This window comes from Canis lupus, chromosome 34, assembly GCF_003254725.2.
Source record: "Canis lupus dingo isolate Sandy chromosome 34, ASM325472v2, whole genome shotgun sequence".
Lineage (NCBI taxonomy): Eukaryota > Metazoa > Chordata > Mammalia > Carnivora > Canidae > Canis > Canis lupus.
In genome coordinates, this window is record NC_064276.1 from 7,012,887 (window position 1) to 7,029,598 (window position 16,712).

The 16,712-nt window shown below is 48.5% G+C and overlaps 1 protein-coding gene across 2 annotated transcripts in view; it reads right to left on the minus strand.

The window, feature by feature from the left end:
- The window catches only part of TENT4A (terminal nucleotidyltransferase 4A), a 42,103-nt gene that overhangs the window by 13,598 nt on the left and 11,793 nt on the right, over positions 1 to 16,712 (minus strand). For both annotated transcript variants that reach the window (XM_035710398.2, XM_035710397.2), the window contains exons 2-4: positions 2,654 to 2,777; positions 1,245 to 1,291; positions 179 to 299 (exon numbers count right to left, since the gene is read on the minus strand). In XM_035710398.2, coding sequence (XP_035566291.1) covers positions 179 to 299; positions 1,245 to 1,291; positions 2,654 to 2,777 — 292 coding nt within the window. The remainder of the gene's footprint in view (positions 1 to 178; positions 300 to 1,244; positions 1,292 to 2,653; positions 2,778 to 16,712) is intronic.

The window sequence follows — 16,712 nt, forward strand, 5'->3', positions numbered from 1 at the left end:
CAGCTGGTAATCCTAACTATTCAAAAGAAATACAAATACATTTATACCAAGAGGGAAGTCTTCAAAAGTTTAAGCAGCAACTCCTATAAACATAAGCTAAAGACATGGGTGAATCGCAACTGCTGGCAGGTGTGCGAAAGCCTCCGCTGGGGCTGCGGGCCGAGGCCCCTACACTTACTGTAGCTTTGTCAAGGACTTTGATGGAGCACGGCTCAGCCACGTTGTGCTTCCGCAGGGCTTGCTCCAACAGCTGCAGAGGAGGACGCTCCCATTTTCCAAAGACCACTAAGTCGATGTCACTGGACAGAAGAAGAAGTGACCATGAACCCCTGGCTCACATCACTATCCAGTAACACACACCTCTGGGGTGGACCGGTGCTAGGGCCTGCATACTCCCATCTCCTTCCAGGCCATACACACCACCTATTAAGCATATCCCTCTGAAGGAGGGAAGACAGTTTATGAATTATTGGTTAACATAAGGATGGAGAACCCAAAGGTTGAAAGAGTTTCCCAGCATTCCCAGGTAATCAAGGAGGTTGAAATGAAAATGCCTGCCCCTTTGACGTTTCCTGGCTCTTCCTCCTGTGCTGTCTACATATACTGCATCACTCTTGTCAACCTGTGCTTTCCTGGGCACCTGGGATCTGATCACTTCCCCACTGGCCCTGAGATTAAAGTCCCAAATCCTGAGATTACAGTCTCTTCAGTGTCCAAATGCTAACAGTGGGTTAGAGGAGAGTAAGCTTAAGGAAACAGTGCACATAACACTGTTCTGGGATCAAGATAGTTCTTGAGGAGGAAACACTGAAGAACAATTTTAGGATGCAAATTTGTTAGCTATTTTTCAATTAAAAAATACAAAATTCTGTTTAAATAGACTGTTTGCTTGAATCGTCATTAAAATAGAAGATCGATTTTCAAAAACATACCCAAAACTTTCAGAATATTTTGCACCGCATTTTCTTCCCATGACCCTCCCACTCATCTTTATGTGTCTGGTGTCTAGCATTTTTGTAACACAACAAATGACGTGCAAGAGGAAAAATACAACAGTTATCGTAACACTAAATTAGATTTTATTTCCTGTAATTTTTCCTCTATACTCCAGTCTTTTCCTTTAGCTTACATTCCTAAGCTGAGGGACCTACTTTTAGCCCTTAATAGGCACAGGCACGCAGACACTCCCCACCCCAACTAGACCCACATCCCCACAACACGAGCCGTTCGGATCTAGTACTCACCTGGTTGGAAGATAGAGGCCTGTACTAAAGCTGCCAAATATCTGTACCTGAAAGAGAACAGAGGTTGTCTCATGACACAGGACAATTCAAGCAGGCAGCCTTCTCCCACATCTCACTGAAAGGCCGCACCCCTACTCTGGGGAAAAATTAGAACTGCCCTGCAAGCTGGGGCAAGGGGGAAAGGTGGCAAAACACCATCAAAATCCTCTTACCCTTTAAGTTAAAGACCCACCCGAAATGGGAATTTTTAAAAACTCAAATGAAGAGATGAAACAATTATTGGCCTTTCCCACAACTGCTCAAAGCTGACAATTTTCAAACTCGTAGCTAAGGTGCAAAGGCAGGGCTTAGCCCCCAGGCACTAAAGTTTAAGTACAAAAACGTGGAATGTCATGAATGTTGTTGTAAAAGCAGAGGGACTTGGGACACCCAGGTGGCTCAGCGGGCTGAGCATCTGCCTTTGGCTCAGGGCATGATTCTGGGATCCCAGGAGGAGTCCCACATTGGGCTCCCAGCATGGAGCCTGCTTCTCCCTCTGCCTGTGTCTCTGCGCGTGCCTCTCTCTCTCCCTCTCTCTCTCTCTCATAAATAAATAAAGTTAAAAAAAAAAAAAAAGGGATCCCTGGGTGGCGCAGCGGTTTGGTGCCTGCCTTTGGCCCAGGGCACGATCTTGGAGACCCAGGATCGAATCCCACGTCGGGCTCTCAGTGCATGGAGCCTGCTTCTCCCTCTGCCTATGTCTCTGCCTCTCTCTCTCTCTCTCTCTGTGTGTGTGACTATCATAAATAAATAAAAAAATTAAAAAAAAAAAAAGCAGAGGGACTCAAGGGACTGCACCTGCTCACTGGGAGCATGGGTGCCATCCACCAGCCCAGCTCATCCATCCATCACTGGGTGGTCTCCTGTCACCATCATGAGTAGGAATGATTGATCAGCATAGGCACCCTGGGCCATCACCAACTTGGTGGTCCACAGGACATGTGTCGCACTGCCTGTGCTAAGCACCCAAGTGCCCATGGCCCCCATCTCAAGCAACACACATTCATGTCAGGTAATTCTTGGAAATTCTTTTCCAGTTCTACAAAATTGAACATACACTATGTTGTGGAATGAGGGCAATGGGTAGAATTCTAATCTCAAGGTGAGTTTAAAAGAATAATCGCACTATTCCAGAAACAAATTCCCTTAGGCCCACCCTCCCAACCCCAAGGGTGCTGCTTGCGAAGGTGCAGGGCGTGGGAATGTGCATGCCAAACTCCCAGTTGCCGCCCCACCGCCCTCCCCGGGGCCGCGCCTGCGGAAGCCCTGCCACGAGGGCCAGGCCCGGGCAGGGGTGGGGACGGGGGGTGGCCTAGGGCCAGGGACACCCTATGACCCCAGCCCCAGGCGCGAGTAAAGAGTGAACCCACATCAGCCGCTGGCCAGAGGTCTTTAACCACGGTTTCGATCCGCTTCACCACCTCCCGTCTCATGGCTGCTTCTTCAGGACAAGGGGACATGAAGTTATAAAAGTCAATGATTTCCTCATGAAGTCTGGTGGACAAAAGAAAAGACACACCCAAGTTAGCGGGAACAGCCAAGCCCTCGTGCTGTGCTGCGCGAGCCTCGACGGCTCATCTCCTCCGCAGGCACAGGATAAAGGGGCGGCTCGGGGCAGACCGCATCCCATCCCGGCTCGCTGTGCCCCGCAGTCCCGCAGGCCCATCTGCCAGCGCCCTGAAGGCCGTGTCCCCGTCGGTCACCCGGGAGCCTGAGCCAGAAAACCAAGGGAAGCGCATCCCAGGGGCGCGGGGCGGGGCCTGCAGGCCACCAAGCCCCGAGGCCGCCACCCAGCTGTCCTCTCCTGAAGGCGCCAGCCCCCCAGGAGGTCCAGGGGCCAATGCAGGTGCGGCACAAGTGTGTGCGGCCCTCTTTTCCTAACAGACATCTAACTGTAGCCTTTCCAGCAGAAGGGGAGCTCGGAGAACTGCCTCGTCCCCTTGCCTCAGGAGCCACCTCTCGCACTATCTGCCTGCCCAGGGTGAAAAAGCCCATCCTGGGGCGGGCCAGGGCTTGTGGAGTTCAGGTTCAGGGCCAGCCAAGGATCTACACAGAAGACTCCTTCCATGGAAGGAAAGATGGTCATCTCCAGTCAGTCTGGAGGATGAATTCTAGGGGGGGCAAGTAATCTAATCCTGGGAATAAAACAAATCAAATTCACTTGTTTCCACTATAAGTTTGATTAGTAAAACAAAGAGAAGATAAATAAAATTTGCTCAATAATAACCTAATAATGTTAGCTCAATAGTTAGCAAAACAGCCCACATACCAGAAGGGAATACGTCTCAGCAGGACCTATTGGTCTCAAGTGACAAAGCCAAGAGGCATCACATCACCTCACCCCTGCCCATATTTCAGAAGAGATTAGTAATGAGGTCGAGGCACGCCCACGTTCCCAGAGCAGAAGTGGTGCCAAGTAGAACACACTGGCCTCCTGATTTCAAGGGTCCCGTCCAGCCAATCAGATACGCTAATGACACACCTATCTGAAAGGTATATTCAATCAGGCCTAAAAGTGACCTGCTGTAATGAGTATCAGGAAGAGTATTTTTGCTTTGCCTTCTGGACTAGAAGGAGCACTCCCAGACCACTGGCTGGACAAGCAGCCCTGCTGGCTCTTCCTCGAGGCGAGCAAGGTGAGGCGAGCAAGGCGAGGCGAGGCGCTGCCTGAGTCCCGGAGCTGCCCCAAGACCAGGGGCTCCATGGTGTGATGACACCATCGCCCCAGAAAGACACAAGGTCTAACCATCGTGACATCTGGGCAAAGTCCAAGAGCCCCTCAGCTGCCTGCTCCTGCTCAGTGGGCTCCTCAAGGAGCCCTCCAAGTGAGGAAGCACCAAGGATGGGGTCTGGGGCGGCAGACCACCCCAGGAAGAACAGTGGAATTGAGAGAGACCATGCTGGATCGGGGAGGCACCCCTGCCCCCCACGCCACTCCCACACTCTTCCTTGTGCCCTTCCCACAGCACGGTGAGGGGCTCACGGCTCACCACCTGATCCTGGCACCAAAACAATGCTTGCTCGTGTGACCAGTGTGAATGGGATGAACCAAAGCATGTTTGGGTTAAAAAAATATTTCGCTTATGACCTTGTCATTTAAGATCTACGCTCTCCCTAAAACACATTACCACTTCACATCCCAAGCAGTGCTAATTTGCATTACTTTACTCGATACTAACATTACACATAGTTCTCATCACTTTAAGAAGCTGCATTTTATGTTTTTGACAACGCACTTTCACAATCAAATGCTATTAACCACATGCCCAACTGCAGGCATCAGCTACAACACAGGTCATTCTATGAGTCTGTGACTTCCCATCCTGAGTACACCCACATATTCAATGCTCCAAAGCAGTTCATAGGTACATCCATGATCATTTATGTCCAGATAATCATTACTGCTCAGAAATAAACATGCACTCTTCTCACATATCAAAACCTCAACAGCATTTCACAGCAGATAAGTCTACATAAAATCACACTGAAGTCTCCTTATATCCAAAATTAGTTGCTACCTTATAGAGCTCAATGTCAGCCCACCAGCAGTCAGTCTCCAAATCTCCCATGACAATTTCCATGCTGTGACCATCACAGAAAACTCTCCTCTACGATAGATCACAGAGGTGGCATCTCAAAACCGGCAGGAAACTGATTATTTAATGGGAGGCCCTGGGACACAGCCTCACATGGCAGAGACTGGCTGGCTGTCTACCAGGATACTGAGGGGCCCCTCCCACAGCCTCAAGTGGCCAGGGAGCCCTGGCAGAGGCTGAGGAGACTTCCTCAGGTTTCTTAAGGGAAGAGAGGCCCACAGAATCCAGGAAAGGCCCCTGGTGTAGAGCAAGGAAGGAAGGCGACACAGAGGGATAACCTAATAGTTATCTAGACTGGACCACCAACACTCCATTACTTCTGTTCTCTGTAGCTAAACCAAATCCTGACATAGGAACCTAAAGACAACAGTGTGAGACTCCTACCTTGTTCTGTACTTGAAAACATCACTCAGATGCAGAGTTGAATTTTTCAGGTGAAAAAAATCAAAGAGAAGAAAAACCCACAGGGAATCAAATGCTATTTTGGACTCGGAAGAGGCTTTTCTAGACTTCAATATAAAACGACAATCACAACACAAAGAATGCAGAACTTCTTTCCAAAACACATGCTGAAGATAAACAAATTAAAAACCAAATGACAACTGCCCATGGCAGAAAAAGGACAAATCGGACTCTGAAGAAAGGCCCAGGCCCTAGCAGCATTCTCTGGGGTAAGCTGACAATTTATCACTTCTGGGAAACTGTGATAGGAGACCCTGAAACACACAGGAGAATCTGCAGTGCATGCTCACCGCAGGAGTGCTGGCCATAAGACATGGTCCCCCGTGAGACACCGTCCACTCATTAAGGACAAGAAGATGTGGTGAGCTGATAAGAGAAGATGCCCAGGACAGACGGCTGGTACAGAGACAAAGATGTGGGCCCACTTCATACGAACGTCTGGCCCATATATGCACCAAATACATGCGGTCTAAAAGGCCACATGCCAACACCTACAGTATTTCATGCCCTGGACACCAGGATGGGCTGGCGTGAGAACACTCCACTTTCTACTTCAGAACCTCTATACTGCTTGAGGTGTTTTTGTTTTTTACAAGAATGTGCTCATCACATAAATTTAAAAAATAAACAGGAAAAAGCCAACTGCATTTTAGATGACAACTTGACAAGACTGTGATCTTTATATTGCTTTTGCTTGTACACATTTTCTAATTTTAATGATAAATATAGATTCCTTAAAAAAAAAAAAAAAGTATCAAGTCAGTGAGGCTTCCAAAGCCCTGGTGTCTCTTCCCATCCACCCTAGCCAGGGCAGTAAGCTCCCAGAGCAGAGCTGGCTTATGTGGGTCTGGGATCACCAGCAGGCCCCAAGCACAGGTAGCAAGTCCACTGTGGGGACACGAGCGGAGACCCACGTGCTCTGCAGCAGGGTGCAGCTGACACAACTTGCCAGGGGATGGACATGTTCTGTCCACGGGGCTACTGAGCACCTGAAATGTGCTACTGCAACTGAGGACCTGGATTTTTAATCTGACTCAATTTAAATCCAAAGAGCCATATGTGACCAGCGGTACATCTGGCTGCTTCTTCCTTAACCTCACCTAAGGCAAAACGTAACAGCAAGCAGACGGGGCAGCCCCATCAGAGCACACTTCTCGAGCTTTTCCAGAACTGGATGCCTGGGCTATGTCTCCTCCCCCAGGTCCTCCCTCTTCTCATCCCTGCAGGCCTAACAGTGCACAAAAGCAGAAGTGCGCCCTCCATCCCCACCCCCCCGCAAGGATAAGGCTCACTTGCAGAGCTCCACCACCTGCACACCTTCCAATAGGAGACAAACTTGATAAAAACACACTATTGCAAATAATGCTGCAATAAACAGAGGGTGTACATATCTTTTCAAAATATTGTTTTTGTTTGATTTGGGTACATACTCAGTAAAATTACTGGATCATATGATAGTTCTGTATTTAATTTTTTTTAAAAGACTTTATTCATTTATTCATGAGAGAGAGAGAGGCAGAGAGGCAGAGACACAGGCAGAGGGAGAAGCAGGCTCACCACAAAGAGCCCGATGTATGACTTGATCCCAGGACCCAGGATCACGCCCTGAGTGGAAGGCAGATACCCAACTGCTGAGCCTACCCAGACGTCCCTGTATTTAATTTTCTGAGGAACCTCCATACTGTTTTCCAGTGGCTGCACCAATTCCCATTCCCGCCAATAGTGCACAAGTGTTTTTTCTGCACATCCCTGCCAACACCTGTTATTTCCTGTCTTTCTGATACTACCCATTCTGACTGGTGTGAGGTTCCATCTCATCGTGGTTTTGGTTTGCATTTCCTGATGCTGGGCATCTTTTCACGTGTCTGTTGGCCATCTGTACAGACAATACATGGAAGCAACGCAAGTGTCCAATGACAGAGGAGTGGGTAACAATGTGGCACACTTATACAGTGGAAGATTGCTCAGCCACAGAACAGAATGAACACTTGCCATTTGAAACTGCATGGCTGGACCTAAAGTGTATTATGTGAAGTCAAGACAGTTAAAGACAAATAGCATATGATTTCACTTATATGTAGAATCTAAAACACAGCAAACAAACAAAAAAACAGAAGCGGATTCATCAACACACGGAAGAAATGGGTGCGAGAGGAGTAGGGGGACTGAGCAAGTAAGTGAGGGCATTAAAGATACAAACTTCCAAGTATAAAATAAGTGACAGAAATGAAAAGTACAACACAGGGAAGGCGATCCGTGATACTGTACAATGCTGTATGGGGGACAGATGGTGGTCACACGTTATCTGCCAGGAGCACGGGGTGATGCAGGGAATTCCTCCAGCAGCATGCGGTACACCTGAAAGTAATGTAACCCGCTGGCCAACTCTACCTCAATTAAAACAAACAAAACACCTTCTAATAGGTCCTGGAACTCTCTTTTCCAACATCCTCTAAAATAAACATCTTAAAACCCTGGAGCTAAATATGGACAAAAAAGAGCCATGTCTGTCAAAGCTAAACATTTTAGTTCTTGATATAATTTAAACACATACTCACTGCTACATTTACAAAACCATGCTTTAATAGCGTAACGAGATGTTAGTAACAATAGTGCCTGATTAGGGCATTTTCCAAAAGGAACTGATGTAATTATGGAATTGAGCAAAGACTGTTCTTTCATCTTCACTAGAAGGCACTCTTTCTCCCTCAACACTCTAACATGTCTGAAACTGGAATGCAATTTTCAATCAATGGCTGGGCATCAGATCAGCTCAAAATTAAACGTTTTTCTTCCTTTGTGCACATTTCACAATGGTGCATCCTTTTAGGTCAGTTGATCTCTACAGGAAGTTGTCTATACGAAGTTTGTATTTCTGACCCACAAAAACAACTGCAAATGGTTCAACTCTTTGCATGCAATGGCACCTTGGATTCAACAAAATATGGCCTCAGAAGCTGACCACAGGGCATCTTGGGGAGGCAACAAGAGTAGAGCAAGAACCAGGGCAATGTGAGGCCTGCACTGCTGCTCTCAGCTAGAGGGAGCTGTGAAAACAAACTCTAGAACCCCTGCACTGCACAAACCTCCTACTAAGCTGCGGAGCCAAGTGCACACACTGCTTGGGGCCCGGGCAGAGAAGGCACTTCTGCTGCTTTGTGGTGGCGCTTCAGCCTCATGCTAAGTGGGTCACCAATGTGGGCAGGCGCAGTGGGAAAGGAGGCCGGCTGCCCTGTGTACGCGAGGGCTGCGGGCCCTGGCTGCGCAGATACAGCACACCTCTACACCTCTGGTGGCTTTCTCTGAGAAGCGGAATGCCGACACTCCAGCGAGGGGACGGCCCGTACAGATCAGGGGCAACCCTGAGACTCCATCTGGAAGAATCTCAGTTGACACCTCACAGTGAACGGAGCCCTAAAGGATTAATTTTCTGGGTATTTTAAGATGGCAATGGTAAGATTACAGTTTTCAGTAAATTTCAGGGTTTTTTTTTAAAGATTTTTATTTATTTATTCATTCATGAAAGACACACAGAGAGAGGCAGAGACACAGGCAGAGGGAGACGCAGGCTCCATGCTAGGAGCCTGATATGGGACTCGATCCCCAGTCTCCAGAATCTTGCCCTGGGCCAAAGGCAGGCGCTAAACTGCTGAGCCACCCAGGGATCCCGTAAATTTCAGTTTTAATCACAAAATCATAGACTTCTGAAGCATGATTTTCCAATGCACTTTTAAACTAAGTACTAGAAAATAAAGTTCTGTGAAAAATGAAAAAGACATATCTTATCTACAGTTGCTCTCTTATAAGACTCCAAATCCATTCAAAGAGTAAAGACTGCTTAATTTTTAGTACATTCCAAATTAATTTCTGCTTTTAGTACCAAATGATGACGGTCAGCAACGATTTAGTGTCTCTCTTATGAGCACCTGGTATATGGTTGCCATAAATATTTATGAAACCCAACTCCATGGGCTATTTAAAAGGTGAAATGTTATTCAGTTAGCAAACCAAACTATCTGACTTCACAGCTAATAGAGCTATTGATGAACACAGACAACCCATTGCAAGAGGGGGATTTTTGATTTCAGAAGCTGAGCTGGTGGGGTTACATGGCTCTCAATTTTGTCTAACTTTGAATTGGAGCCAGGGAGGGCTGGCTGGTTCTGCACCCTCACTGGGGGCACTCGGGCGTTCAGCCCCCTAACCCTCGAACCCCAGCCCTGGCACAACCTGCAAGTGGCCCAAAGGTGACTTCTCTGTTCCCACCAAGGACAGGAAGATACGCTACAGCAGGTAAAAAAGATGCCTGAAGTGAAGACAAAGTACTGTATTTTAAATAAAACCCCATGGGAAGAAAGGGGGGGCACAGGAAACACACCTTTCCCTATAGGTGAATGATGCTTGCCTGCTCCCCTCGATTTTAAATCCCAGCGTTTCTTCTACAGAAAACCATGGTCAGAGGTCAGATTTTAGTCTTCATTGTTTTAGGGGAACAGGGAAGGCAGATGAACACCTGCATGGCCTCCAGCAAGGCCTCCAGCTTTTGGTCCCTGAACCCTCTAAATACAAGCCATGCTGTGAAGGGTCACCACGCTGGACCTTTGCCAGCTCACTGAGACCTTAAACCCTGACCACTGGCTCCCGGGGCTCCCCTGTCCCCATGGTCCCTGTCCATGCTGTCAGCTAACTCCTAACGCCCCCCACGAACCTGGTCAATTCACACGCTCTGGGAAAAATCAAGCTTTCCATCACAATGCAAAATACAATAGAAAATACCAGAAACTACCTTCGACTGTTAATCGATTCCATCTCCCCCGATCCCCCAACTCTTCTTAAAGCCTTTCAAGGCATTAAAAGCCAGGTTTCTCAGAAACTGGAGCTCCTTCCCCTCGGCTCCACAACATTCATGGTCTAGATTGTTGCCCCAAACAATGCCTTAGTGAAACCAAGTAGAGTTAGCCACGGGAGCTGTGAGGACCTGAATGCCCACCCCGCAGCACAGACCCTAATCAGGAAGTACCCACTGCTGAGCCTGCGGCAAGTGCAGACATCCATGAGGGAATGGCTGTTTCTATTTTCAGGCATGAACGATCTTCTTTAAATTACCCATGTGTTGATACAGTTAATGAACTAATTACAAATCATTTTTATTTATTTTTAATTACGTGACAAGGCAATTAATATCTGCGCACCAATTACTCAGAAAACCTTGAGGAAGGCCTTCAAAGTTTTTTTTTTTTTTTAATACAAGCTCAAAAATGGAATGAAAACACCTGAAACTACAATTAGAACCCAGTTTGTTTCCAGAACGTTCCTCTACTTATGTTGTTAATGTGGCAGCTGCCCTATCAGGCTGCTTTGTAAAGGCCTGCACTTGAGCATCTCTCTACTCCGGAGACCTACCTGTGTACACATCTTTCTCCAGGCAGGCTTTGAACAAAGCTACCCCTGCAAGTGCTTTTAAAATGTTAGTGGAAGAGTGAGGCCCTTGGGAGAAGCTGCCACAAGGGGAGGGGACTGAGAGCAACAGATAGGAAGAGGAGGGTACCTCTTTGGGGTAGGAGTAGGCAAGATGGACTGGGAAGGCACAGCTGCTATGACCCAGGGCCAACCCAGATCGAAAAAGCTAAAATCATCTAGCATTCACAAAACAGCCAGGTCAGAAAGGCTCTGCATTTGGAATCATCAATGCTATAACTCTGGCCCATGCACATTTAGCTCCCAGTAAAAGTGAGCTCTTCATCCCCTTCCCTCCAAAACCCCTCCTGGGTAACTTTCAACCCTGGTTCAGATAGATGTCTGGGGCCTTTCAGAACCTAAACTGAAGGCCAGCAAAGGAAATGATACTCTTCTACCTTAGCAAAGCAAACCCAAGGATGCTGTAAGTGCCAAGCAAAGGCCCAGGGACCAAAGAACCACAGGAGTCTTCGCCTCAGAACAGGAAGAACTCAGACACCAAAAGCTTATCATTAAGCCATGACAAAAATACTTAATGTATTTCTTATGAATCTACTGCTAGAGAAGAAAGGACATTCAGATATGGCTTCTAGAGAGAGAACCAGTGAGGCACCTGAGAGCTTCCTACAGACCAGAATGAAGCTAACCCAGCATTTCACAACCTGAGTCAGTAGACAGTCCAGTGATAGAATTAGTAGTACTACACTTTTGCATTATAACCCCCAAAACCACCCCATGCCGCAGGTACCAGCTGGAGAAAAACCACCTGCTTTTAGCATGTCCACAACCCATCATGCAGCAAAAATGACCAAAGGACTCAGTCTCCTGACACTGGTGCCCTAGAGAGACCACAGTGCAATCCAGGACCTTCAAGCCTATGGAGGAGCTCACAGCCAGGAGAGCAGCTGGGGTGCAAGGAGAGGTCCAGAAGGCTCTTCACGGTGCTGGCTTTCTTCTGTGCTGGCTCAGGCCACCTACCATCAAGCCATGCATGGCAGCCACAGCACAATTACCAACCACTGCAGCCACCTGTAGGTGGTTCAGAGGGAACCACACAGCCATGTCGAAAAGTCAGAGCCTGAGCCTTGTTTGCTAGCTCAAGTAGCTACATCATTTTTGAAATTAAAATAGCTGTATGATCTGTCATCTTTCCAGAGATCCCTACCCTCAATGGGAAGGCAAACTGGGATAATCTTGTAAGGAAGATTAGTGTTTAAGAGTCTGAAAACATTAGTATTCTGGAACACTACACAGCACCAGCCACATTACCGGCATTTTCATTAGAGCCCCCCAAATAGTCTCCAATGCAAATGCTACTGTCTCCATTTTACAGATGAAAAAGCTAAGTATTCATTAGGCAGATGGTAACCAGCCCAAGATCATGCAGCCAAGACTCAGACCCAGAGCTGCGTAGCTCTGGAACTTGAGTGTTTAGCCACAAAGCTAGGAAGTCACACACTCAGGTGACCTGGCACAGAGAAACATGTGCAGAAATTCACTGTGGGTCCCTTTATAAAGAGCAAAAAGTCATAAATGTAATAATTCTATTTAGAGGATCATGTACATTTGTATAATATTTTTAATTGTTTAAAAGAGCTATTTGATGACTGAAGGAACCACTTTATCTTGAATTAGATTTAAATAAATACAAAATGATACCTGTATAATGTATTGAGAGTAGTATTAAAAACCATACAAAGAAATATGCTCAAGTGTTAGCAGGAAAATTATGGGTAATTTCTCTTCCATATTTCCCAAATTTCTTCAATAAGTATATTATTGCTTTTATAATCATAACACCCCCATCCAAAAAAAAAAAAAAAAAAAAAAAAGGAATCACTTTGGTTTCATTCACTGATACTACTTTACTTCCAAAGGTCACAGGACAGACATTTCTGCTTGTGTTAAGTCTCTGGTCTCCTGCTTCTATGTTAGGGGCACTCCAGCAGGGGCATCTCCTGGCTCCGTCCCAGCCCACAAGTGAGCTAGGCCAGGACCATAGAGGCCAGGGAACCCCTCTGATGGCTCAGCATAGAGGTCCAGCAAGCTACAGGCCCCTTCAACCCTAAAATTCTGGTTCTAGTGCCACCCAAGCCACCAGTTCAGGAAGCTACTCTAGACTGCAGCATTCACTCCCACAACAGACAGGGCTCCTGAAAACACCACCCCCACAATCCCAGAAAATCCTCTGCAGATGCAGAAGAATGAGCCTGAGGAGACTTCTCTGAGGAAGGGGGTGTTCTCTCAAGGACCCCAACTCTCTCTGGCTACATCCCACCAGGGAGAGCGTTAGCTCCCTGTTAAGGCCTTCTCTAGGGGCCCACTCTCATCACAGCACCACTGCCAAAGAGCTGTGCTGAGTAAGATTCGAAGGCTACGTTTAGACTCTACAGGAAAAAGCCTGTCATTCGTTGGTGATCATATCATATCAATATTCTTCTTATTAGCTGACATTTACCACCTGCTGGCTCTGTCCAGGCACTGCACGACACACTTCACTGAGCATGATCCTGAGAAGCACCATCATCACCCCTCCTTATGGAAGGCTCAGCAGTTAAAGCGCCTCCAGAGACGCATGTCTCGCATAGAGAGCTCAGGCAGGGCAGCACCTCTACTGTTGGCTCCTGATGCTCAAAGCACTCCCTGGAGCTTCCATTTCCCACCAACCGCCCCTCCCTGTCTGCCTCCTGCAGGCTTCTGGAATCTCCACACTCTGCCTCCACCTCCCTAAGCTGCTCCGTTCCCACGGGCTCCCTCCCTGGCCTTGACCACTCAAGAGATATCAGATGCCAGACACGAGCAGTCTCACTACTGGTGATGCCGTCCTAAGGGGACAAGGCATCCCAGCGCCCCGACAGAAGACATGACAATCACCTTCCATGTCACCAAGACTCGAAGAGCACCTGGAAGAGCCTATGTCCAGTTCCATGGGGCCCGCAGACATGCACACAGCGGGAGCCAGTGCCCCGCACACTAGTGCAGTAACATCTGGGAAGTCTACTGCAATGAACTGACCTCACTTCACTGAACCCAGTATCTGTACAGGTAAAATTCAATTTACACTGTCAGAAAAAACTAATATAACTTTTAACTATCACGTGTTTACTTTTCATTCAATCAGCCAGGATTGTTTCCATCCAGTTTAAGGAGGAAACAAGTCATCTGCACCAATTCTCCTGGGCACAAACTAGACGTGGCAACCTCTTAAAGTCTCAGGAGGGGGGCCAGCACTCACCAACCTCCCAAGGCCCCACCAAGATGACTGGGAAATGTTTTAAGAGAAAGGAAAACACTACTGGAATAAGAATGGGAAAGGACTTAACGGATCCAAGGTTTAAGTCAATATGAAAGTGCAGAAAGCAGGTGTGACTCATCTTTCTACAGTGATTTCCTGTAGACCTACTATGTAGCAAGCACTATTCTGATACTGGCTACGGAGTAGCGAGCACAACAAAGTAAGTAAGGCCCTTGCTCTGAGTTTGGGAGTGGGCCGAGGGCAGCATGGAGAGGGGAGATAATAACCAAAAAAAGTAGAGTGCACTATGCAGCCTTCAAATGGTGACCCACAGCCATCTACAGCTGGGGTGGTGAGGAGCTGGTACTGGAGCCTTGATGGAAGAGCAAGCAGCAGCCAGACATGCAAGGGTTGGGGGACAGCATCCTGGCAAAAGGGTAAGCAGCCCAAGGCCCCCACAGCAAAGATGAGCTCGGGAGGCTTCAGGTACTGGGAGGAAGCCCAATGGCCCAGGGAAGAGGGGTGCCTGGGTCTGGGGTGCAGCAACCCTGGGCCAACTTCAAACAAGGCTGTCGGGCTCCAGAAGAAGCCCAGTGGCCAGGAAGAAGAGGACCAAAGAGGCCTGAGAAAGCCAAGGCCCTTTAGAAAGACTCGGGCCCTGACACAGGTGCCTGCCAGCTGCCCCAAGCCCATACTCTCCACCCATGGGGCTGCCAGGTCCCAGAGAGGCCAGCCCAGAATGCAGCCAGCCTTTCAAGCCCGCGGCCCAGGCTGAAATCTCCCAGCGAGGTGGAAAGGGCACAGCAGGAACACACGTATGCCACATCAGCATAAAGGCAGCCTGTGAGGTCTGCCCTGGCAGCAACCCCATGAACACACCACAGCAAAAAAAAAAAAAAAAAAAGAGAGAGAGAAAGAGAAAAGGAACAGTACACAACAGAAACAATAAACCCAGCAGCAAGAAACACAAAAGCTGAAATCGGGAAAAACCTGCTATGGGGCCTCATTCAACAGAAAAGCAACCTCAGTCAGGACACGTCACTAACATCGGGGTTCCCCCCATGACAAGTAGCAGAACAGGAACACGCCCCGCGCGCTGGAGCAACAAGAGCCGAGCTCAACAAGATGAATGCAGAGGAAACAGAAAAGGATTCAGGTCATCTGAGGGGAAGAGGTCCCCCTGGAGGGACAGACACGCTGCCAGTAACAGGGAGACAACTGAGAATGGGTTGGCAGGGCGGTTGGGGGCGGGGGGGGGGGGGGGGGGGCGGCCTCCCTAAAGCCAAGGCACAGCCTGCCCTGTGGGTGCAGCTCCACTCCGAGCAGGAGTGACATCAGGGGCCCATGCTGAGACAGACGCTGCTCCCAGGGCCAGCGTGGACAGGAGGAAGGCTTCGGAAAGGCAACTGAGAAATTAACCTCTGGGAACCATCTTCACCGACGGGGGACTCAGATTCCTGACGACATTCCCAGCCAGGGAGACGGGTACTAGGCACAGGGCGGGCCTCAGGGAGCGCAGCACCATCAGCTCCCTTTACAACCTGACCGAACACACACAGCAGGAAGACACTGACACAGGCCTCCAGGGGCAGAGCCGGTGACTAAGCCCCGGGCTGCGGCTGCAGGGCCCCAGGAGCTCCACCAGGCTCAGGCCCCGGGCGCCCTGGCCAGCGGATGGGGAGTGAGGCCGGGGTCACAGCCAGAGTGGCACACAGGCCGCCCTGCAAGGCTCACGGCAGCACGCAAAGGCAAGGAGATGGCTCCGCGAGCTCTGGCAGGGAAGATGCCCCCTCAACAAAGCCCAGCAGAAACAGGGACCATGCGGGGAACCCAGACATCTGATGGCATCCCAGAAGAGCCTGGGGTGAGCATGAGGGCTCTGTAAAGACAAAACCAAGACTAATCAACTGCAAACTGGTTTCCTGCGTCCAGGCAGGACTGCAGAGCCACCAGGAGCCCAGGCCACCCGGGGTCAGACACCCAGCAGGATACGGATGGTGCCCCACTGGGTGCTGACATCAAGATTTAATAAGTCCCGACAGATTATGCAGAAAAGGACCTGGCACTCCGGAAAGGCTCAATAAATGGCAGCAATTATAATTACAGAACAAAATATAAACGCTTAACTCATGGTGACAAATAATGTAACGCAAATCAGGACGTAAAAGGCTATTTTAGTCCGCTCAGGCCACTGTAACAGGACACCACAGACTAGGCAATTTAAACAACAGACATTTATTTCTCACAATTCTGGACGCTGCAAGTCCAAGATCAGGGCCTGGGCACTGTCAGGTTCCGGCAAGAGCCCCCTTCCTGGCCTGCAGATGGCTGCCTTTTTTTTTTTTTTTTTAATAATTTTTTAAAAATTTATTCACTTGAGAGAGAGAAAGAGCAAGCAAGAGCACAAGCCGAGGGGGAGGGGCCGAGGAAGAGGGAGAGAGAGAGTCTCAAGCTGACTCCACCCCCCAGAGCCCAGCCTGACTCCATGCTCAATGTCACAACCCTGAGATCATGACCTGAGCTGAAACCAAGAGTCAGACACTTGATGGACTGGCCCACCCAGGTGCCCTTCATCATTTTCTTCCATTCTTGGTCTCAGCAATTCCTCCTAGAAACTAGTATTTCCATCTAGGAAGTTCCATGTTACCTTCACTTTCAAGCAAAATTAATAATTTAGCA